Source organism: Sphaerodactylus townsendi, linkage group LG08 (assembly GCF_021028975.2).
Source record: "Sphaerodactylus townsendi isolate TG3544 linkage group LG08, MPM_Stown_v2.3, whole genome shotgun sequence".
In the NCBI taxonomy this organism is placed as follows: domain Eukaryota; kingdom Metazoa; phylum Chordata; class Lepidosauria; order Squamata; family Sphaerodactylidae; genus Sphaerodactylus; species Sphaerodactylus townsendi.
The window spans coordinates 44,807,796-44,832,675 of NC_059432.1; the positions used below are offsets into that span (position 1 = coordinate 44,807,796).

General features: G+C 41.9%; 1 protein-coding gene across 1 annotated transcript in view; it reads left to right on the forward strand.

The window, feature by feature from the left end:
• The window catches only part of LG08H10orf90 (linkage group 08 C10orf90 homolog), a 147,784-nt gene extending 127,617 nt beyond the window's left edge, over positions 1-20,167 (forward strand). The window contains exons 7-9 of the mRNA XM_048504846.1: positions 13,782-13,845; positions 16,555-16,654; positions 19,044-20,167. Coding sequence (XP_048360803.1) covers positions 13,782-13,845; positions 16,555-16,654; positions 19,044-19,082 — 203 coding nt within the window. The 3' untranslated portion in view covers positions 19,083-20,167. The remainder of the gene's footprint in view (positions 1-13,781; positions 13,846-16,554; positions 16,655-19,043) is intronic.
• Positions 20,168-24,880: the final 4,713 nt, after the last annotated feature.

A 24,880-nucleotide genomic window follows, 5' to 3' on the forward strand; every position in this document is an offset into this window, starting at 1 on the left:
TGCTCCATATTCAGACAGGTAGCAACTAGAGACAAGGCATTGCCGTCGGCGGATGGGACTGCCCTTGTTCCATGACCCCCTTACCTTTTGACCCAGAAAAATTGTTCAACATACATAGCTGTGGGATAAAATTTTGGCCAAACTGTTTATTAATGCATATGCAATTATGAAGTGTAAGGTACAGCATAGGATCTGATCTGTAAACTGGGCATCTCGACTGCTGTCCCCATTGAGCCACTTCCTCCAACCCACCTGTTGGAGGCAGATGTCACCTTTTAACTCAGCAGGGCAGAATGGCCACTTGCTGGATCTTCTACTGGACTCAGCTGGGCAGAGGGCCACATGCTGAACATCCTTTTACTGCCAAGGGGCACAAGCCTTGGATGCCCCTCCCTTGGGGGTTCCACCCTATGGCTTGTTCTACCTCATATCCTCTTACAAGGATCCCCAAAGAGCGGTAACTCCATGGCTCCTCTCCCCACAGATCAGTTCCCATGCGCAACCCACCCATCTGGCTATGACAAAAAAAAACATGCATCGTCAATGTCCAAATGTCCTGAGGGAGAGGTGGGTGGGAAACTTGCCATCGTCTGCTGGAGGGAGAGGGGGTGAGAGGCTCATCCTCGCCTTTTAAGGCACCTGCCTCACCCCTTCTGATGACCTTGTCCTCTTCTGCCATCCCACTCCCAGCCAGCAATGGCAGCCTTGTTGATCCACAGCTGATCTTTGTCTGTGGTATCAACTTGCCTTTGGAAAGGCCTGCTTCTTGTGGCTTGCTTGGTGCCCACGATTCTTTCTTTTTGGTGCCAGGCAAACTTTTCTACCCAAGGCTTCTAATTAAGGGGTAGATTTTTAAAACACTATTTTAGCCTCAAAGCTACTGTTTTAAGCTGTCTGTAATTTAGTTTCATGATTTTTATTTTTATTGCTGGGCTGAAGGTTTTAATGTTGGATTTTAGCAATGCTTTTTGATGTTTTGTTTTCATTATTTTTATTGTAACTGGTCTGAGGCAGGTTCCTGGAGAGGCAGCATAAAATTTTCAAAGCAAATAAATGTACAAAGTACCAATTTAGAATATACGATTATTGGCTCACATATAAATCACACAATTGATTTTGTCAGTGCTGTAATTTAATGGTACATTCTACGTGGAATGGTAACTGGCATCCGGTACTATTTTCATGGAAGTAGCAATGTCTGTGCAATTCCTGTTTATTTTCTCCTCTACACAAGAAAACTCCTTACTAAATGTAGTTGTAACCAATGCAGAGGATTTCAGAGGATGCCAGAAGTAATTTGAGAAAAATTAGCATGTTTAGTCAGCAGAAGATTTTATCATCATAAGAGCACTTCAGTAGCAAACAACCTGAAACTCTTTTAGTAGCCTTTGTATTGTATAATTTTATGGTTAATTTCAAGTAGGCTAATTAGTCCATGATAGACTACTTTGCTGTTGACTACGTTGAACAAATTAGAGATCCTACTGTGATGAACTGAATAGAAACACTGTTCAAACAACTAGATTTAAATCTCAAAAACTGTGATGTAATTGCTTTAGTGACAGAGGTACCAGCTGTTTATAGTACTTTAAATCCTCATAATGAACAGCCTTGTGATCTTAGTGTACACAAGTACTCATGGATTTTTTTTTAATTTGCAAGAGCCTATTTCTGTCCTATTATATGTGCGACTATACCTCTCTTTTTCTCTCTGAAAGTCTATTTCCTCATGGAAAACCACAATACAGAGATTCATAAAGCTGCCATTCAGCCTTGCATTTGATGCCCATTTGTCTCGACTTGTTATGAATTAATCTTAGTGTGGGTTTCTTAAATCCATATTTACTTGAGTACTTGAGTGGGAAATCTGGGAAGATGTTTTGTGTTACTCTTCATGGATTTAATTGTTATGTACAACTCTCATACACAGTCCATTAAGGGAAATATTCCCCCAGCAATTTTGTGCCTGTTGTGCGGGTTGTTTTTAATGGTTTGTGGGCTCCTAGTATTTGGAGGATTGTAGGTAAAGGACCATCAGTCGGTCTATTTAGGCTAGAAGAAACAAAGTATGCAAACAAAGATTTATTTTATGTGACTTTGGACTTCCTTGGTGATTCAAACAAAGTAACTCTGGTAGATTCAGTGGGCTGTTGGTGGTCTTGGAGACCTGTCGAATACCTCACTTTGTTACCTTCTAGAACACACCTGGAAAGTAGCAAATCACAGTTAGTACTACTGAACTCATGCTGAGTTTTTTACTCTGTTTTAATGCCCTTTAATGTATCGGATATCTGAAATAATTTGGGGAGGAAGATGGGATGGTATAGCCTGATCTCATCAGAAAGCAAAAGCTAAGCAGGGTCAGTATTTGGAAGGAAGACCACCAAAGAAGACTCTGCAAAGGAAGGCAATAGCAAACCACCTCAGCTTCTCACTTGTTTTGAAGGCACCTTGCTGGAGTCCCAATGAGTCAGCTGTAACTTTACACACAAACATAAGTTAAATAGTTTACATCCTGTGTTTATTATTTCAGAACATCAACTGTGGAGCAGATTCATAGAAACTAGTACTTGTGATGTTATATCATAGTGGATGTTGACTGGTGGCACGTTGATTTTTTATACAAATCCATATAGTGACCTCCTCACATGATCTGGAAATCTTTCCATTCAGAAAGTAATAGCTAGAAGCATATAGTTTTTAAATAGTTTTTTTAAAGGATGGTTTTACTCCCTAAACATGGTTATAATACCAATTAACTGAGCAATGCAAGAATCTACAATTTGTGCAAGTTAGAATGTCATCATTCTCATTCTTTTCAGCCTCTGCCCCTATTCTACAGATGTACAAAGTCAAAGTAGAATTCCTTCCCCATTATTTTAATCAATGGCTGCCTTATAACTTAAGGGCCATCTTAGAATGGCCCTTAGAATTCTCCACCTATCCATGTGCATCTGGATAATTTGTCTTGATTTGTCTTTCCTACCAGGAAAGACTGAAGGGTCCGGGATTTTTCAGTTTAAAGAAGAGATAACATGATAGAGGTTTATAAAATTATACACAGGGCAAAGATGGTGAGCAGAGGGTATTCTCCCCAAATCCTAAAACTCTAAGGCATCCTGTTACCGCGAATTGCCAGGTAACAATAAGTGATTTCAGCTCAGCAACTTAATGAGGCGCAGGAAGCCGGCGTTTCTTCAAAGCAGGAAGGATTTTATTGCAAGTGATCTCTTGGCACAGCTCAGCAGAAAGGAACCCCACATGGCTGTGTATCAGCCCTTTATACCTTTCCCAGTAACCCAGAAAAGGGGTGTAGCGCAGTCCCACCCCCACAGTGCAAAACCCAGGAAGGGGGCGGTCTCCTTCCATCTAATACAGAGAAAATATAACACCAAAGGGAGAAAACAGTCTCTTTGCACATGCTGATGAGATCAAATCCCAGAAGCAAAGCCTGCACCTCTTTGCCTGAGGTGGTTCCTTGGGAGTGTTAGACAAAGACCAGTTTAAATGATCCAATGAATTCTTGGATCCTGAAAGTAAGGATGTGAACAGTCCAATGAGCTTCTGGATCCTGAGAGTAAAACTTCAAACAGTCCAATAGCAAAACAGGGTGACATCTTCCAAGGCTGGGTGACCCTTGGATGCTGGCAACAGATTCGATTAGCAAGTCCAAAGAGGGTCGTTGTTCTTGTCAAAGGGTCGGCTGGGCGTTGGTCTAAGCAGCATTCCAGAGTCAACTTCCTTGTTACTTAATATCAGACCTTAACTGGCTATTGCTTCTATTCTCAGACACAAATTTCAAAAATAACATTTCTAACTTAAACATTAGGAAAACCTTAAAGGATAAACACACATACTTATACTTATAGGCAGGACTGTACATCTACCTACTGGCAGGGCTCGCTTAAAACTAATAGAACCTTAACCTAACTGAAGAACCTTATTAAACTAAAATCCTAAACTACAGGCATAAACTTAACTAAGAGGAGCGTTTACAACATCCTAGAATGACACAAACACAAGGGAAATCATATAGCATTGGCACAAACATACATATGCGTTCTCTGTGAACCTTATGGAGGCTTCTGAACCACACAAGTCTCCGTGTCCAGGCAGGGAGCCAGTGTAGCCAGGCAACCTGACTTCAGGAAAATATTTTGTTTATTTTCCCATCGGTAACAATCCAATGAAGTTAACTGGCAGTAGATTCAGGACAGACAAAGGGAAATACTTCTTTACATAAGAAGTGATTAAATATGGAATTTACTGCCCTGGATTGTAGTGATGGGGTCAGGCTCCACCTCTCTTAGGCTGGCATCAGGGTTTACTTTTCTGACGAGCCTTGAAGTCTTTTTAATAGTTAAAATAAAAGAAAAAAAATCAGACTTATGAAGGGAAGGCCAAAAAAATTGATTTGGATTTCCTCCAGATTGTGGGGGGTGTTGCACTCCCAACCCCAATAATGTTGAAGAGATTACTGCCAGGAGGCAACATCAGGGAAAGTGCTTCTGTTTTTATGCCCTGTTGTTGGCCTTCCAGAATAACTGGTTAGCAACTGTGTGAGGGTGGACTAGATGGAGCACTGGACTGGCTCAGAAGGCCTCTACTCACATTCCTATGGTTTTGATGAATTGTTTCAAGATAAAAAGATATCCATGATTTTGCTGCATATCCTGAAGGGATCCACTTCTGCTGCTCTGTCTTTTGGTCCACATAAGCGCCCATTCTGTTCGCATTTTGCTAACAGAGGATGTGATGATAGGATGCTCAAGCACCATTCAGTACATTTCTGCCTTTGGTTATACATTGCACTGTGGGACATAATATCTACGTTCAAGCATAAACAATCAGATCTGTGAGTCTCAAAGGCTCATTCTGCATGTGCAGAATAATGCACTTTCAAACTGCTTTCAGTGCTCTTTGAAGCTGTGCGGAATAGCAAAATCCACTTGCAAACAGTTGTGTAAGTGGTTTGAAAAAGCATTATTTTGTGTGTGCGGAAGGGGCCAAAGTTCATTTACAGGGTGACTTAGGTCCACCCAACATGCTTCACAATAGTATCATGTTTTCTGCATTTTTCTACCACATTCTTACTGCATGATATTAACTACCAGAGAAAGCCAAAACCATGTGTTTGCTGGAGAACTAACTTTGCTGGAGAACTCTAGCTTTGCTGGAGAACTCTTAGGACCAGATAAAGTTAGAGGGTTTTAAGTTAGCATGCTGCTTTCAAATTACCTTTATGTTTTATGTAGGTTTTAATTTGTTGCACAAGCACATGACTCCTCACTACTGTGCTACACAAGGTATAACTAACTTGCACTTCTAATTAGGCGTGAAGTAGAACTTAATTATCTCATCCATGGTAGTCTCTGTCCAGATTACAGCAGAAACTGGGAATCAGGCAAAGCCACTAATGCTTCTGCTTTTTCCTCCTTTAATTGCATATCTGAATCAGCTTGCACTATAATCAGTAAAAAGCATAGGTTGGTTTGTTATTGGATTGTACTTTTATGATATTTTATTTATATTGCAGGCTGCCTTAAATTCCAGAAGGGAGAAAGGTGGCTTTTTTTTGTAACTGTCAATTAACAGTTGATTTACAGTGAACCTGTAGGGTTTTCAAGGCAACAGATGTTTGGAGGTGGTTAGCCTTTGGCTGCCTGGGTGTCAAGAACCCTGTATTCCTCGGAGGTCTTCGATCCAAATATTAGTCAGGGTCAGGGCTGAGAGTGTGTGACTGGCACGCTTCCAAGGTGTGTGTGGGAATTTGAATCTGGGTTTCCCAGTCCTAATCCAACACCCTAACCCCTGCACCATGCTGGAGTTGTTAATCTGTGATTTGTATAGGTTTATATAGGTTATCTCATCCATGAGATTAGAAGTGCAAGTTAGTTATACCTTGTGTAGCACAGTAGTGAGGAGTCATGTGCTTGTGCAACAAATTAAAACCTACATAAAACATAAAGGTAGTTTGAAAGCAGCATGTTAACTTATATAGGATTTGTATAGGTTTATATAGGTGAGCTCCCAAAGGCACCTGGTGGGCCACTGCGAGTAGCAGAGAGCTGGACTAGATGGACTTTGGTCTGATCCAGCTGGCTTGTTCTTATGTTCTTATGTTCTTATAATTGTTTTTAGAATGTTTTTGTGATGTTTTATTTATATTGTGAACTGCCTCAATTTCCACAAGGGAAAAAAGCGACAAATGTTCTTAAATAAATAAATAAATAGATGACCACTGTGCTGAGGCAGTGTTACAAGCCATGTTGTTGGCAGAGCTTAAAAAGGACAAAGACTTGTCAATTCTGACTTCATGCCGGAGACCTCAAAACATGAAAAATCATAAGAAGAAGGAGATTGTGGCAGAGCACATGCAATTACCTTATCTACACCATGAAATAATCCCAATTATCCCCTGCACAATTAGAATGATGAGTAAGGGGGCCCCCCATTACCAGTCAAAGAATGCAATACCCAGACTTGCTTCAACACTTGCAGCTTTTCTTGAAGAAAGTAAATACATTTAATCTTCACTCCTTTATCAGCAGTTTTGACTAAGGGCAACAATCCAGCTGACTCCTCCTATTTTGCTCTTTTCTAACAGCCCATCTTTCCTGTGGCTTTAAGTGGGTTCCCCACTAGCTAATGTGTTTTGCATCTCATTCGTCTCCATTCTTCAGGGCAAACATTAGCATTTGTTAAAATGTGTTCTAAAGATAAGCTATTTATCTTGGTCTGCTGCCCAAATATCTTGATGGTGCTTCCTTGCCTCACTGGCCACTTGTTGCAAATAAACTATTAATCGAAAAAATCTCAGCAGAGTTTTTAAAAAATTGAACAAAACCTGGTAACTTCCTCCTCCTTGCATGTTGCCTGAGTCTGTATCGGAATATTTATATCAGCAGTCAAACTAACTTCCTCTGGTTCTTTCAGATTATTTTTTACTTTGTGTTCAAAGAAACCTACTTGTGTTAATCTTACTATTATCATTTCTTAGCAAATGATTCCTGTCCTCTGGGGATCCTTGTATCTTCACTGATATTTTTTTTGCAACATTGGAGTTTTATTTCCAGTTCTGAAAATGGTCACTCTTCTATTACAATTCTATATATGCATTCCTCTTTGAACTGTGCTACAAGCTAGTGATGTGCGGTAATAACTGGGGATGCAGATTGATAGCTGCCTTGTCTGGTGATTTACTGCTTGAAAAACCCCTCCCAGGCTGCCATGGGCCTTGGACTGTCTCTTGGGTGCTGCCAGCCCCCCCACAGGCCCCATCGCCATGAGGAGAGGCATATGGAGGGGGGGGGGAATGAGGACCCTGGAGCCCAGACTCCCTACCATAACCTAGAGCATGGTTTAGGCTGGTCCCATCCCTGTGCAGTAACAGGGTGGGAGTCTTTCACACAGGCTGGAAACACCTCTCCCTGTGAGGCAACAGGGGAGAGAGAGAGGGAGGGTGGGACCTCTCAAGTCAGCCAGGGGAAGAAAGGCGGAGAGACCTGCTAAGAGGGGGGGCATTGGCTGTGTGGGGAAGGCCAGGAGGTACACTCACGCAGGTGCCCTGTGGGCGAGGTTGTTTTTTGGCCCTCCAGGCCAAGAAACACAGTCTGGGGAATCCAACCCACAGGTCAGGGAAGGAGGGATGGCACACTCGCCTGAGGACACCGGGCAGCTAGGGGAAACGCCACGTAGCCATGTCCTTAATACTTTTTTGTTGTTGAATAGAAGAAGAGTTGGTTTTTATACCCTTCTTTTCTCTACCTTTAAGGAGTGTCAAAGCAACTTACAATTGCCTTCCCTTTCTCACAGTAGACACCTTGTGAAGTGGGTGGGGCTGAGAGAGTTCTGAGAGAACTGTGACTGGCCCAAGGTCACGCAGCAGGCTTCATGTGAAGGAGTGAAAAAACAAATCCGACTCACTAGATTAGACTCCACCGCCGCTGCCATTTCTAACTACTAAGCCATGCTGAAAGCATACTGACCTCTCATTGAGATGCTACCAGAATTAGAATTGTGTCTCTTACTTATGTGTAGAAATCCAGGTCCATATATATTGTCTCTAAATAAATGATAAGAGAAGCATTATTGGATGAGAACACACACAACCTCTATGAATCAGTGGTCTTCCATTGCAGCATTTGACCCTTTAAGGCCTAAAAGCAGGTCAGATTATTGTTGTTTTCTGGTCAGCTGACAGCTGGACAGCCCCATCCAGGCACCACAGCCACTGTACCCCACCATTCCCAAGAGAGCTTTTTGGTGGTGTGGGGAGGCAAAAAGCACAAAAAAACTCTCTACCAGAAAGGCCTCATTGAGCATAACGGACTTACACCATCGGTGGCAATGGCTGGCTGGAAGCCAACTAGCATTGGCTGCTCCCCCGGCCCCACTTCTAGACTGCCTCTGCTACACTGTTGGCAGTGGCACTGGAACACCAGCTTGGTGCTCTGTGCCATGTTCAACTGCCATGAAGGGCCACGGTGGCTGCCCACTGACGAATGTGCCCCTCTGCCCAGGCAAGTGCTCCAGGAAGGGCAAATCCATTGGCATGGCCTTCAGTGTTGGATTTGACACCCCCACTCCTTTTGGATGATGCTGTGAGGCTACAATTTTAAGAGTACTTTCTGGGTTATAAGTCCAATGAATAAAATGGGACTAACTTCCAAATAGGCCTGGTTGGAATTCTTTCCAAAATTTCCAAAGCATAGCATGGTGATGAAACAGAATGGAAACAATTGTTTCGAGCCCTTTGTGGATTAGGCGGTCTATAAAATCTAATAAATAAACAAACAAACAAATAAACAAACAAATAAATAAATAGTCTGATTTTCAGGAGCTGTTCCAAAAAATAACTAAAACATTTAAGCATGGAGATTCTAGACAACATGCTTTGGGGGGGGGGGGGTTCCGTGTTTGGACATTGGTTGTCATTTGCCCATTTCTATCAAATCTATTCAAATGTATTTGAAATGAAACCCCTGGAAAAACATCCAATGTATAATGAGAAAAGATTAACACTTCAGCTTTCTGAAGTTTTGCGACATGAATTTCCATATTGTTAAAGAAGGATCTGAAAAACTATTTGATTTGCAGCACTTTCTTTTCCTTGTTGTTAAATGTTATCAGTATGAGGAGGAAATGCTGTACACTGACTTGTGCAAAATGCTCTACTCCTAAATGAAAAGCAGTCTTTTCCTCTGTCAGAAAAATAGTAAATGGAGTGTAATTGCAAAACTAGGTGTGGCTCTTTTAAATGCCTGCATTCATTGGTTGCCTGGGGCATGAAACACATGTGTCTTTAAAAGTTGGGAACAAACCGTGCAGAGCAACAAATTTGTTGCATTAACATCTGTATTGAACTAAGCAGCTCTGTGGCATGTTACTTATATTAAATTCACACATTTTTTAAGCCATGTTGTCTCACAAAAAGGCAACAACAGCAGTGTGGAATTTTTACACATTTATTCGAAAGTTCCAGTGATTCAGATCAGGATAAGATCAGCACACATTTCAGGGCATACATTTCACCAATTTCAATCAGATTTAAGGCTGCTCAGCTTGAACCTGTACATGTTGTGACAACACCCTGTCTATGTCTCTAGAACGAGGGACTTATATTTCACATCCTACAGACTTTAATTTTCATAATTGAGAATGTTGAGACCTGCTTAGTGTTCTAGTCCTCAATGAGGGAAATGCCTCTAGACTCAGTGTGGTACCCAGCATTCTTGGGGCCCAGTGGCATCTCTACAGAAAATCTCTACATTCTTGGGGCCCAGGGCAAGAACTGATTTTGTGCCCCCCCCCCCCCCAAACATCCAGCACCTATCTTTTTAAATAATTTTCCAGGTGCCTTGGACGGGGACTTTTCCCTGTGGGCTGTGCTTGGTGCATTCTTTCAGCTGGTAAAAGGGCTCGCCTGAATCCAGCCCTCCTAAAGCCCACCCACCACTCTTTCTCCTCCCTCCCATCACCCCTCCCCTCCCCCTTTCCAAACACAAGCCCTTCCTTTGTATTCCTTCCCATTACAGAAGCAGAAAAGGGGAGCAAGGGCACAGGGGAGGTGGGAGGGTGGGATCTCTGCTTTCACTGCCGCAAACCTGCTGCCCAGACCTTGCTAGAATCTCATTCCGAAAGCCGCTGGTATATTTTTGGCTGGTGGGGCAGGCTGCGTTTCTCCATTCTTTTCCACCCCCCATGTGACTAAGTGGCCTCCGCCCAGGGATATTTGACCCCATATGACCCCATGGGCGGTAAGCCACTGATGTGGCCTATTATTAGAGGATTATAGACTTGGAGGAATTGCACAGTACAGTAGCCTCAGTGAAAACAACAAAGGAACAAGCTTATTTCAGTGGTATGTGTAGCTTGGTGGTTTCTTTGTTTTCCTTTTCTCCAGCCCTTGAAATATTATAGCAACAAAGCTATAGTTGGGGCCCGAGATGTCATAAAGCTACTAAGCAAGTTTCTTGTTTTAATTTTTTCAGACTTGTAGCATGGCACAGATAAGCATTTAACTTTTAACTGTTTTTAACAGGAACAGCACCCAAACCTTGATAACACAGACCAGATAGATACCCTCTTTTTAATCTGTTTTTGACAGGAACAGCCCGCAAACCCTTCAAACGTCCCCAACGGATTCCCTGCCTGACCAGCAGATCTCCTAACCCCTTTCCCATCAAAAGCGAACAAACCCCAATTATTTCAGTTTGTCAGCAATTAAACTGCCTATCTTCCTCCCTCCCCCCTTTCATTTCAATCCATTCCATTCTATCCTTTGAAAGTAATTAGCTGAGGCTTCTAGGGGGCAGAACTTGAAACCATCTATCACATATGTCTACTCAGAAAAGGTTACACTGAAGGCAAAGCTAGATGTGACATCTGCAAAAGTTGGGTTGGGATTCAAGACAGACATTACACCAGGAAACTAATGTTTCCACGCACTTTGGGGATTGATTTGACTTGGGAACATGGTTTTCCTGAGCTTTTGTGCTGGTCATTTCATTTTGAAAAAGACAGTTGAAGGAAGCTGAAAGTCCTCCTTCCCGAAAATGAGTTGTGGAAATACTCCTTTCTATATAGTTTATAGGTGCCAGTTACTACATGATCCTTGCGGTGCTTGCTTAGATATAATCTGTGAAACATCTTTAAAGTCTACCATATTTTAAAAGCATTAAGAGCTCTGTGACAAACTGACACCTTTTCAAAAAGCCAATTACCATCTGTGCTAAACTCGCAAAATGGTATCTGTAAGTTAAACTGCTTTTTTCCTTGTTTGACAGTATTCCTTCCTAACTCCCTGAAGGTTTTATTAATAAAATTCTACAAATTATTTGTTCACCTTTGAGAAAGTTTCCTGTTTGGTAATGTGAGGTAAAACAGAGGGATAGTGAAAGGAAGCGGGGATCACCGAATTTGGTACAGTTCCCTAAGTTGGTGCAACTAAACCTTTATTTTAAGGAGGAACAGGGTGAGACAACTGAAGAAACCCCCCTTCCAATGTTTTTTTATACATATATAAATGCAAGCATGCAGATAACTGTATTGTATGGCTGCAATACAATGCATTTACCTGTGAGAAAATCCATATTAAACTGACTAGAACTCTCTTCAGAGGAAGCATTGCTGTAACAGACTGACTTGGAAGCTCATGGAAACTTACCTTTGAGTAAGCTAAGCTCAGGCTGTCAGAAATATATAATGTGGTCCAATCTCCAATTTTCCTAAAAAAATTCCTAAAATCCAACATTATAGAATTAGTTCTTAAAACTGTTGTAAAAAGAGGTGTCATTTGTTACAAATTACTACAAGATTATGGATTCCAGTTATCTCCTTGGCTGAACTTGGCTGTCTGTTAAACAGTCCCTAGAGTTAATTTTTTGGAGATGGTTCTCTGGACTTAAGCATATTCCAAAGTAACATTCTTCAGAGCCAGAAAATGTCCTAAAATACATGACTGTGCTCTTAGTTTTTCCAGTGATGCAGAATTTTGTTTTGAATCCACAGCCATGTTGATTCGTGTAATAATGAATAATGGTTGCAGTTTAAGGTGTCTGTTAAGACTTTCTGATACAATAGCATCATTTTTTGCGATGAAGCCAATCTTCCCCAGGGACTCTCTCCACCCTAATACAATAAAATACAATACATAAGCTGAACTCTACACAGTTATTTTTCTCTCTCCCCTTTAAACATATCTATCTTTCTGATAGAAATATACAATATAATCATCATTCTGTATTATAGCCCAAATTCCTGTTATGGGTGGGATGGAAATGATAATCCCTCTGGTCATTTTTTGTTGAGAGACAATGTAAAATTGGGTATGATAGATGGGGGAATTGGAGAAAGAGGCATAACTTTATATTGATAGACAGGTTCTCAGTGGCAGTGACCCTTTCAAGCCACCAAGTGTGGCTGTACTTCAACAGAGTGGCTGTGGGGACACCTGGATCTTGAGGCTTATGCGTAATTCTTCTTTTCCCTTTTCTAAAAAGCTCTGGACATTCTGGAAGGTACAAAACAGTGGCAATGTAGCAGGGAAGAGTGCTTCATATTCAAACAAACTACTTCACCACCAATTAATTGAAGACACTCATAGGCCACTTTTCCACAATTTGAAAGCAGCTATCAGATAAAATACTACTTAAAACTGGGAATGCTCATGCCCTATTCAGTAGTTATGAACAGCATTGCTGAACATTCAGCAGACTGCTCACTGTTCAAACAACTGTGTTTGTGCTAAAAAGCTAATTGCACAAGTAAGATCTCATCTTGCTTTCCTGCAGATCCCCATCCAACTTCCACTTCTCCTTCCCTGTAGTTGTCACACTCTTAAATAGCTCTATTTATACAACTCACAGTGACTTGTAGATGGATTGTCTCTCAACTCAATCCAGATGTGGAAGGGTGAATGGGCTGTGGGTATGATGCAGGGCTGCACCAACCTATTTGCTCCTTTTGCAGTTATAAGGGGTGCCCCACAGCTCTGCAGTTATGAAACCCAGAAGCAGGCACTGTTGCAGAGCAACGCTAGAGTCTGCGTATACGCCCATGTAGATGGGATGGGCTAGGGTGTTCCTGGGGGAGGAACCAACTTCAGTCAGCTTCTACTCGTGTTCCAGACTGTGAACGTCACCATCAGAGCCTTCAGATGTGTGATGTAAACCTGTTTGAGCTATGGGGCAATTCAGGCAGGAAGATGGTTTTCTAATTAAGCTCCTTTCCACACTGCCTAAATCCCGCCTCCCCAATCTGGATTGCACTGTCTGTGTCCAGCAAGGCATTTGCAGTTCTTGCCAGAGTTTTCCCAAGTTCAGTTTGGCTGGCACTCATCAGTCATGACGGGCGAAGATTCAGATGCTGTGATTGGCTTGCACAATACCAAATCATTTGGCTTTGACTGGAGTAGTTCTGCTTAGTATTGCACTGTAAGTAGCCTGTCAGCAACCGCAAGAGAGACCAGACTGAATCAGTCTAAGCTACTGTAAGCAGGTGTTTTTAACATTTCTGATTCAGACTATTATTGGACTGTTATATGCAAAGCTGAGCATCAAAGAATTGTGTGAATGGATTGCTCTAGGCTCTTCCAGTGGGTAACCTTTTGTGGCCAATAGCCCATGAAAACCTACAGATGGCAGAGCCAGATAGCTTGGCAGGCATAGGGTACCATTTTAATTTTGATGATCTGAGTGTGCATTAGCATAAGTTTATACACCAAAAAAATAAATGATTAGTTCCACTGAGTGTCACCTGTGCAATTTTAATTTTTCTAGATAACCTATTTAAGCCAAAAGAAAGGTTCATATCAGAGAAAGAGATGCATATGCGATCCAAAAGGTAAGAGACATTTGATGTCTGGTTTATCTTCCTTCTACATTTAACCTTGAGTTCATTTATTGATAGGGAGGAACTAAGGATGTTGCCATCGGCAAGTGGAAATTCTCTTTTGTTTTAGATACCAAGCAGTATACGAGTAACATAATAAATTATTAAGGCTTGGCTGGGATGCTGTTTGTGTTGTTTTTTTCAGTTTCATTTTAATGGCTTCCATTTCTTTAGTTCTTCCCCTTTACTTCTATGTTTATGCCATGTAGGCAGTTGCATAGTTTGCCTTTATGGTTGGGCCAACCTTGCGCATTGAGCCAGCCTTTTCTCTGTCCAAAAGTTGTTAGTAATATTAATTTCTAATCTTATGCAATTACAACACAGTATTGCTGTTGGATGTAGCAATGTGCAAAGAAATTGAGAAAAAGACCCAGCAGGGGGCAGGCAAGTGGTCAGCTAGAGAGGGCTGTAAAGTTCGTGACCCCTCCATTCTTTTGTGTCATCTCTGGTCTGTCCTTAAGACTGATACTCTAAGGTTTAATACCCTGATTCTTCTCGGAAGTTAGAAAAGAGACTCTTCCTAGCTAGCAAGATAGCATGCTATCTTTCCCTTTTTACTATCCTAAATGTACTTTCTGATAAATATTTACCTTTTGCCCTTTTAATCAGTACATTAGCCGGTTCTCTGTCCAGTAAATTCCAACAATTGCATGAGCAGAATTCAGTGCAGTAAGTGTAGGACATCTTTCATGTTTTAACAAACCATATACAATTCTTGCCTTGAAGTAAACAGAACCTTTGCAAAAATATTTAGAAGTCTGTGCTGGTATTGCACATTCTGCACTTTTACTTTTTCCTGTAGGAGTAGTTGGTGATGTTTTCCGCACAGCATAATTACACCAGGGTACAACCGGGTTCGTAAATTCTGGGTCAGTGTTATCCCAGCTCCTCCCTTTGCATCGAGTTAAGGTTGGGATGAATTGCTCACATTTCTTTCACACAAGTGCAGTTCCTTTGAATTTACATGCACATCTCCCAAGCACAGCCTCTCGAGCACACAATATGCACAAAGAGGAGAACAGGAAAATTTCGGAACCGCATTCCCCATTAACCGAGGAGGAATGTCAGCGGGCCGCTGCCATGAGCGGGAAACATGCCCGGGGAGGGGGGGGCGCGTGTTGGGAAGGGTGGGCTGCAATGGTCGGCAGGAGAGAAGAATGTGATGTCAAAAGAGTAGGCCAAGGAGGCAGGCTGCTGGAGCAGGGAGATCTGGCGGCAAGGTAGGAAAAATAAACCGGCCCAGCTCCTGCGGTGTTTGTACGGCAGCGGGATCAATACGGGATATGTGAAAAGAACCACCAATCTGACAATTTTTGAAAACCCCAGGATAAGGGAAATGCCACAGGACACCCCCACATTAGCACCAGGAACTGCATGAAAATCTTTTACAAACTGGGATAAGTCACTGCCCCATCCCAGGATATTTGGACCATGCGGAATACGCTGGCAACTACCCACTTATATTGGGGAAAGCAGTGTGCATACTCAGGTGTATGACAGGGCCCATGGCTAAACTTTCCCTCAGAACTTTCCATGCTGATTACAGTCACTTGATTTAGTGTCTGACTATATTGGTAGTTGGAGCCACCACCAATGTAACCTGCGTTCTGCATGGGCTATGCCATGCTGAATGATGCACTTTCAATCCACTTTCACTGCACTTTGCAACTGAATTTTACCGCGTGAGACGGCAAAAAAGACATTTGCAAATGATCATTAAAGTGAAAGTTCCAGGAAATGCATTATATAAAGTGTTTGTAGCACTTTTCAATGAACAGATTAAGATTACCTGACAGAAGCCCATTATGCATGGTACGTCTTCCTAGGGTCACTTCGCTGCACAGTAGGGTTGTAGTAGGGTCTCCTCTTGCTTCTCCATTTACATGTGAGGAGGCACCCACTGCAAGAGCTCAGGCCTCAGAAAGTGGGTCTCCATGGTTCCTCTTCTTCATATGAAGCCAGCAGACTAGGAAGTCACTAAAGGAAGCAGTCTGGGTTTTTACTCATAGCAAGCCTTCCAAATTGGAATTATTATTATTATTATTATTATTATTATTATTATTATTATTATTATTATTATTATTATTATTAATTCGATTTGATAAACCGCCCTACACCCGAAGGGCTCAGGGTGGTATACAACAAAAACGAGAACAACCATAATAAAACAAATCGAATAACCCCAGTTAAAATACAAATCTTAAAACTATAGCAGCAGCAATCCACAATAAATAGTTAATAGTTAATAATAAGGGGCTTCTGGCATCACACCCCGGCGATCAAGACCTGGGAGTGGACAAATTCTGGGAGGGGGCTGGCAGATGGTCAGATGGTCAGGTGCACAGCCAGTAAACAGGGCAATAAGAAGGGCAGAAATATGACTCTTCCAAAATGAAAATTCCGTTCATCCTTAACAGAATTTTTTCATGAGATCACAGACATTTCAGTCTGTAGGTATAGTTGTGCTGTGAGTGGTTTTACCTACCCAACTCTTTTATAAAGGGGCATGCAAGAAACGTTTATTGTCATATAGATAAAATATATTTTGAAACAAATTATAAAATGTCTTACCAGAAGAGATTTTCATCTTTCCAAAAGCCAGTCAAGCTTGATGGTCTGTAATGATACATGAAATATAATCTTTTTAAAAAACACTTCCAGAATTTATAATAATCTGCCGGAAGTGAAGAAGAAACAAGAAGAGAAACAGAAACGGGTCATACTGCAAAGCAACAGGCTGCGTGTCGAAGTCTTCAAGAAGGTAATGGTTCTCTAGTGAATTGCGGTAGTATAATAAAAGAAAGGATGGGTTATGTTCTCTTGCATTTCCTTCCACATTTCAGCATTCCACTGTGTCCCTATCATACAGTCATACCCCTATTATATGTATGTACACATGTGCCAGCAAGTCACAACTAACTCAGGGTGACCTCCAGAAAAGGGCTTTCAAGGCAAGTAAGAGACCCATCCAAAGGAGGGGCAAAGGAGCTTGATGGAGCAGCATGCCCTCACACTGGCACATTTGCCCTCCCCAGGGCACTTACCCTAGCAGAAGGGGAAAGTGCCAGAGGCTGCCTGTCACATAGCTCCTCTGCCATAGAACCCAGAAGTCCGGACTGCAGCACTGCTGCATTGGTGTTTCGCTTGGATGCCAGCATGGGAGGGAGTGGGGCAGGATGTTCCTGGGTTGGAGTTGACTAAAGCTCCCTCCTGCGATTGAGGCCAGTAGCATGGTGCACTGGCCTTCAGACTTACACCTGCCTTTTGGCGGTGTATGTCCTGTCAGCTCCATGGGGCTTTTCAGTGATGAAAAGGTTTCAGGGCTTTTCCCTGCTCCCCACACCACAAAAAGCCCTTTTGGAGGTGGTGAGGTGGTGCCACATTGGTGTCATGACCCACCATCTCCAGGTTTGGATGGGGCTGTAAGATCCTGAAGGGGTTGGCCATTGCCTTCCTCCACAGAATCGTCCTTGGTGGTTCCTCGTCGAAGTACTGACCCAGCTTAGGTTACAAGATTGGACTATTTTGTAACATTCCACGTGCAGATCTCTGTCATACCCCACCCCCCTCCATTTTAAGGGACAGCTCTATTTCTGTATCTTGGGCAAGGTAGGTAACACTGTCTCTGATTTCTAATGTTCCAGTAAAGGGGAGACCCTCATTCGTGTAAACCCAGATTAATCATGTGCTTCTATTTGGGAAAGTAATATATGATACAGCCCTGAGAAACCAGTTGAAGGAAACACAACTTCCAGACCCAGTTCTGTAGGGAATAGGCCTATGTGCTGGCAGGCTTCCCTTCTCTTTCTGCTGAGCAGCTGGTAGCAAAGGAAGAAGAGATTTTCATTCCCACTGTCATTGCTCCAGCTCACCATGGTCCCATCCTCACCCTCACTTCATGCTGACAATCTCATTAATTTTAATAATCTGGATTTACTACACCATTTTTTCTAATGTCTTGGTGGTAAATAATCATAGAATTGTGGTGGTAATGAGGGAAGTTCCTTTAGCAGATGACTTGTAACTGGAGCAGTGTTGTGAATATGCATGCATTTACGACTGCTTCTCGAAGGCCACCCTGTATCCTTTCCTTCCTTCTCTTCCATAATGTTTAGTAATACAAAACACATGGCTCAGTTTCACCACATTGCAGGTTTCCTTGCTCTCTCCCTCTCCCTGGCAGTCAGTAAAGTGGTGCGAGGGTTACTTGACATTAGTACAGAAAGTGGAGGAGGCGATAGGGGACTGCTGCTTTCAATAGCAGTCACATGTGTGCCTTTTAATCTGTTGCCCCAGGCAGAAGGTACATTATGAAATAATTACACTTTAAATAGGTTTGTCAGACAGTCTGTTTACATTTCTGCTGCCAGTTGGATATCAATGTGTAAAAATTTGAAGATTTTCTAGAGAAACAAGGTCTTTTAAAGGGGGGAAAAAGAAATAATGAATCAGAACTGTGCACATTTCGAAAATAAGAAATGCTATATCAGAACCATGCACATTTTGAAAGTGGGGGATAGGATTCAAACAGTTTTAGGACTCAAGCAGCACAATTTGGGTTAAGCAACCTTGCAGTTTGAAATAATAGAAAGACCTTGTTCGATTGCACTTAGCTGAGGAAATGCAGTCTAAGCTGAAGTATCTGCTACCTTGAGGTCTCTACAGCCTTAACTATTGCTCATGTGGAACCCATAGAGAGCAGAAATAAACAGTCTCACCAGAGGTTCATTTTTCACACAAGTGCTTTCTTGCAAACAACTTCCCCTCTAAAAATCAAAGTGGCATATGTGGCATAACTGAATGCTGTAACAGTTACATGCCAGCAAGGCTGAAATCCTAAGGAGAGTTTCTTGGAAGCAAATTTCATTTAAATCAACAGACTTGCTTCTAAATTAACATGATAGAAACATGTTGACATGATTAGAAACATGCTGCAAATGGATTTAGAAGTGGACTGTAATACACTGTATTTACTCACATGCAAGACAAGGTTTCCCCCCAGGTATGCCATAAAATGAGAAGGTCATCTTACATCCACATACAAGTTACCTTTTTGTATATAACATTTTAAAGGGAGGAATTGGCTTAAACTGAGGGTCATTTTTCAATACACTAAACTTTTTAATTTATTTTGTTTGTTTTATTTGCAGCAATTGCTGGACCAGCTTCTTCAAAGAAATACAGAATGAGTAAAGATTTCTTGGCATGTCTCACTTATTGGACTTTGAACGCCTTTGATAATTAAAAAGCCATACAAACATATCATGAACTTCGTGATATGGAGATGTCATTCAATTCCTGTATGCAAAGAAAGAGCTTGAATTTTTTAAAAAAATTAAAGTCCTATTGGCAGTGCAAAATCTCTGGAAAATAGGGGTCCATGACCCATGGAATAATACCTTTATGCATTTAATGAGGCATTTATCTTCTCTGACAGAGTTTTATTAAAGGAGGCAGCTTTTTGTAAGTTAACAGTCACACCAAATATATATATATGTTTGTATACAGTATACATATATTAGGTAGAATCCAAGCTTCTGTGCACAGTCAGATGGAACTTCTGCTGAAGAATAGGAACTCCCAATTGCTGCAAATTCCTAGCTCCAGTTTCACCTCTTCATGCCTCATCATACATTGTTTCTGAGGGTCCCTGACTGCTTTTTGAGTGTGCACATGGCCTGCAGCAGGACAAGGGCCAAAGCAAGACAAGAAAAAATTCATTCCATGGACAGAACTCTACTCAGTTCTCTGCATCCTGCCCATGATTCCCATTTGTTCCTGATTGCTTCATGTATTAAGCTTGCACTTCTTGAAAGGAAGGAAAAATGATCATTTTGTTATGGTTATACTATATAATATGTGTCTAATAATTTAAGCTGAATTTTAAATTAACGGTTCACATTGCAAAAGGGACCAATATTTTAGTCCGTGAAGGACCACATTCTTGTTTGCACAGTGAACCCAAATAAAAGGGTTACCTGTTAAAAACTACTGTTTAGAACCTCTGCAGTAATTCTGCTTCTGAAACATGTACTTTGCTATACCATGTAATTTTGCCTGGCTTCATATGGCATAATGTATTTACAGAAATGCATATTTTTTTAACAAAATGGTACAAATCTACTCAGTGGTTTCTACCAAGAAAAATGCTTGTGTAAAGATTACTTAATTAAAACCATCTGTAATATATCCTTTAAAAAATTTCAAATGGTACATTTCAAAATATAGAAGACTAGTTTTTATGAAAGGAAGAAATAAAGAAATAAAGTAGAAAAATGTCCCAGATCTTGTCAGTTTTGTTTACTATTGTTAATTTCAAAGCGATTGTTACAAAGCATAACAAAATTCATATCTTTCTGACAGTATAGCAATGTGGTTATTCATCTGACTGAGAAAATATTTCCATGTTTTTTTCTTGCTTCTGTGTAATGTGAAGTGATTATTGCTTCACAGTTATATTCGTAGTGTGGCAGGCAGCCCAAACCAAAGCTCTTGGCTCCAGTCTAGTAATTGGTATCCTATTGTAGTTCAGCAGAGAGGAAATTGGTACAAAAAAGTCCAACTTCAAGGTGACAAGAGCATCAGACCCCATAGCAACCTGACGAGTCATGAAATGGCATAGTGGCAACACACTCATAACATAGATGGTAGCAGCCAAATTGCACAGCATTCCTGATGCACAACTCTGCTAGTCTGTTGTCCTGTGCACACAATACACAACAACTGAAAAGAACAAAGGAAGCATAGCCCACATATACTCTCTCTCTGTCTTGGAATGAACTGTAGGACCCCTGGGATGATGTCACAGCCCAGGGCTCCCTGCCTCTAGGGTAGAAGCAGTAAAATGGAAGCCAGCCCTAAGAAAAGCAGCATGTCTATGGCACAGCTGGAAAGACAGCCAGTTGGCACAGCAACAGAAAGGGAGGAGAGGTTGGCAGGAAAGCCCACCAGTCCTAGCTCCCTATGGAGCTAAGATCTCCTCTGGGATAAAGGATAAAGGTCTCCTTGAGAGAAAGGCCTTACTCAGGAGTATGTACAGGGAAACAGGATTCCTTTCCAATAAAAGTCTCCTTGCTTAAGAGTAGAAGCAGGGAAACAAGAACTAGGAATGGGCAGGTGAAGAGGGATACAAGGCTCAGTTGAAGGTTAAGAGAAGACTTTGGGCTGGCAGCTTTGGGGTCTTTGTACACAGGAAAGATCCATGCCTTCTGAAGACCCAGTAGTCAGCATTCTTGGATGTAAGAGCAGCTTAGGGAGGCTTTGTGGACCTTACCGAGGCAGATAGGCTGCCCATAGTTTAACTCTACAAGAAGGTGCAGAGGACAGGACAGGAATTTAAGGACCTGCGAGAAGGACCCATGTGGGGAAAGAAGTCCTAGCAGTGAGGTGTAAAGCCAGACAGACCACAGGGTGATGGGTGGCCTGTGAAGTTGGTGGAATAAAGGAACCAAGCCCTGAACATACAAGCTTTATAGTTCTGGTATGTTGCCTCATCTGTGATAACATGGAGAAAAGATGCCCCCCTCCCCTAGGGGATGTATTCCCTAGCCATGGGGGCTTCACAGATACATATCATCTATCCTGTCTACACTTAGTGGACAACTGCCTGCCAGGAGTCCAAAAAGATATAAGGACAGTAATTAGTATTATTCCATAGTAGAAGGAAATGGGCTCCAAACATATGCACGTGGCATTCCTGTAATTTCCTCAGCTTCTCTTTTTGTTTGAGGTTTCCCATATGGTGGTATACACTAGATGTACTGTAGCCACTAAATCAATATTTACCCATCCATACTAGAGATGTGTAGTTGAACATGATCTGCATGTTCTTCTGAGGCTACTTAAGTGCTTAACCAGCGGAAGGAAAAGTTTAAGTGGAATGACAGGTAACCACCCACAATTGTGGTAGTGCTCCCTGAGTGCTTTACACAGATGTTTGAGGGAGGGCTGTTACATCAGCATGACAGCAGGCTGATACAATTATACCTGTGTGGGCTCTCCCTTTTCTTCACTGTGTATATTTACTACTAACAATCACCGAGAGACAAGGGGTTGTTGAAACAATAAACAAAATATGTATATGTGACATGGAGAAGTGTTTGAAGAAATTTCAGTCTGAAAAAAGGAATCCCCTCGCTATCCTTGCATCTCATTCACTACAGTTCACGTCTCCAGAGTCTTCCATGTTCTTGGTATCTGCCTAAAATGAAGTTCATGAAAAGTAGCCCCATACCACACACGTTTTTTATCATCTGAGTTCCAGGAGTCTTGGTGGGGGTTGCTTGCTTGTGAGAGTTGTGTGTGGCTGCCAGTTGAGTCAGTATCCTGAACAGTTCCATGGCTTGGAGGCATGGTGGGAGGCAATGGAGAAGGGTTTTTTTAAAAAATCCCTATGCCTATCATTTTTATGATTTTTTTTCAGTTATGCCAAGGTTGTTGCTAGGATAACATTACACTGGTACTGAGGATGTGAGGCCAGCTGAGGAGACTGGGGATACAGACTAAGCAAATGTGTGACACCTGAAGGCAGCTGTAAAAGCTGTTATGACCAACTGCAGCAACTGCAGCAACAAGCTTCTAGGGATCAACTATTTTTGCAAAAACTAAAATTGCCACTTGAAAGGTAGATCTTTGGCTTGCATTTGATGCAAGTGGCCAATGAAATTAGATATTTGGAAATCAGGTTCATCCTAGTCTAAGCATATTCAGCATATTCAGTATGTTAAACATAGAATTCAAATGTAATTGTTAGCACTTAAGAAACTCTTTTTTTATCCAGGGTCCTCAGTTCATACCAGCACTGTTGAGAGCAAACAGGGCATTACCCAATTTTAAATATAGGCTTCTTGATGCTAAGAGCCTTTCAGTGTTTACTTGATCAGCAGCTTGAGAACGCAGTTGGTCCCGGTGGAATGAAATTCTAAAATCGCACAACTGGCTCTTTTGAGGTCTTGACCTTTTTGAGAGAGAAGGAAAGAGTGTTAATTATTAAGAAGCTCTTAAAACAAGACTGGAACCTATTCATCCAAGATGCCAGATGGAAATGTTCCCCACTCCATTTGGGAATCAAATCAACTGAATTTGAATTCCCATCCTATCTTTACATGCTGATGATGCCTAAATTAAGACAGTCATATTCGCTTGCATGCTGTAATGTGCTACTTACCGCACAGATGAAGTGATGCCTTGCTGGGATTCCTCCGTAACAACTTTTTGCAGTTGTTCCTTGTCAGTGGTTGATTTGTTACTGCATGTTTTCTTTTATTGTTCCAAATATACTATTGCCAGACAGATATTTATTGTGAAATGGCTATCAAAACATTCAGCCACTCCTAATACCTATAAATTAAGATTGTTTCTGAGAAGCTTTTGTAAAGCTTGCATGGTCAACATAGCAATTTTTTTTCTTTGGTGTGGTTTTTAATTCTTAAATATTTTCTTGGTGTATGGCTTATAAACTGTTAATCCTGAAGGGAGTAATAGTGAAACCAGCACTGCCTCGTATAAACATCTGTTCAGGGAACATAATAATTGTTCAGTGGTTTTGGGGGGGCTTTTTAACCTCCCAGTTGAACAGGCAAAGTGGTACACAAAGGACAAGTTGGATAATAGCAAATATAATGTCAGGAACTCTTCTGAACCTATTAAAAAGGACTGACTTACTGTGTTGTAGGCAGGAGCTAGGGTGTGACCAGAAAAGCCAGAGGCAAGGCGAACAGCACGTGAGGCACACTCAACCTGTCCGGAGTCAGGACAGGTAGCAAGCAAAGGTGTGATCAAGGCAGTTCAAAATAAGGACAAGCAGCAGGCAAAGGCATGGTCAAGGCAGACCAAGGTCAAGGCACAGGCAGGAGATCAGACAGGCACGCTGGGAGCCAGAGGTCAGAGGAAGACCAGGCCCATGGAGCTTACCAGAAACTACACTCATTGCACTCAGGCAGCGTCAAGCCCAAGGCAGGTTTATATAGAGTTCAGGCTACTGAGGCTGGGATCCTGCAAGGAGTCAATCTTCCTGAGATGAAGATGCCTCCATCTCGCATAGCCTTCTGCCATACCTAGCAGCAATGCAAGCACTTTTCCATTTGTCCTGTAACTGTAGACTCTGCCTCTATCTCCTTGGAGCAACTGGATCATTACTTGACTCTTCTGAGATTCCTGAAGTCTCTCCAGGTGCCCAGCATCAGGCTCAGTCTGAGCTTGCAAGGAAGGGCTTAGAACTGGCTCTGCTGCTTGCATTTCCTCGTGAGGAACCAACTCTGAATTCAGTGTCTTCAGGCTCCATATTAGAATCCTCAGTTCCCAGGGGCTGGCTCATGACACCGGCTTTTGTTGTTTGGACTATTGCTCATCTTTTCCTCTCATTGTGGAACATTTTCACAACACATGATCCAGTGACCTCCACCTATTGCACAGAACCAGGCTTAATTCATTCTATTGATATTTGAAGCGGCTTAACATTTGAGAATGACTTTGAATTATTCCATATGCATGGGTGCTGTGTGGTTTCCAGGCTGTATGGCCGTGTTCTAGCAGCATTCTCTCCTGACGTTTCACCTGCATCTGTGGCTGGCATCTTCAGAGGATCTGAAGCCACAGATGCAGGCGAAACGTCAGGAGAGAATGCTGCTAGAACACGGCCATACAGCCCAGAAACCACACAGCACCCAAGTGATTCCGGCCGTGAAAGCCTTCGACAATACATTCCATATGCACTTTTTGACATTTAAGGCTTACTCATCTATTTGCTTTTTTTAGATGCCCCTCCTCCCCAAATGATAGTGGAATCCTTCAAAGAGTCACTCTCTAGACCTAGTCAGGTTATTTCAGTGGACTTAGATTGCAATAACTCTGAGGGTAAAATAAGCTGCAATTTCTGATACAATGTCTATCCCATATTGTTGGAACATAGCAAGCAAAGAGGCCTGCAGCAAGTTATTGCCCAGAAACAACAGATTCAAAAAGAATATAAATTGGGAGGAATCTGTGG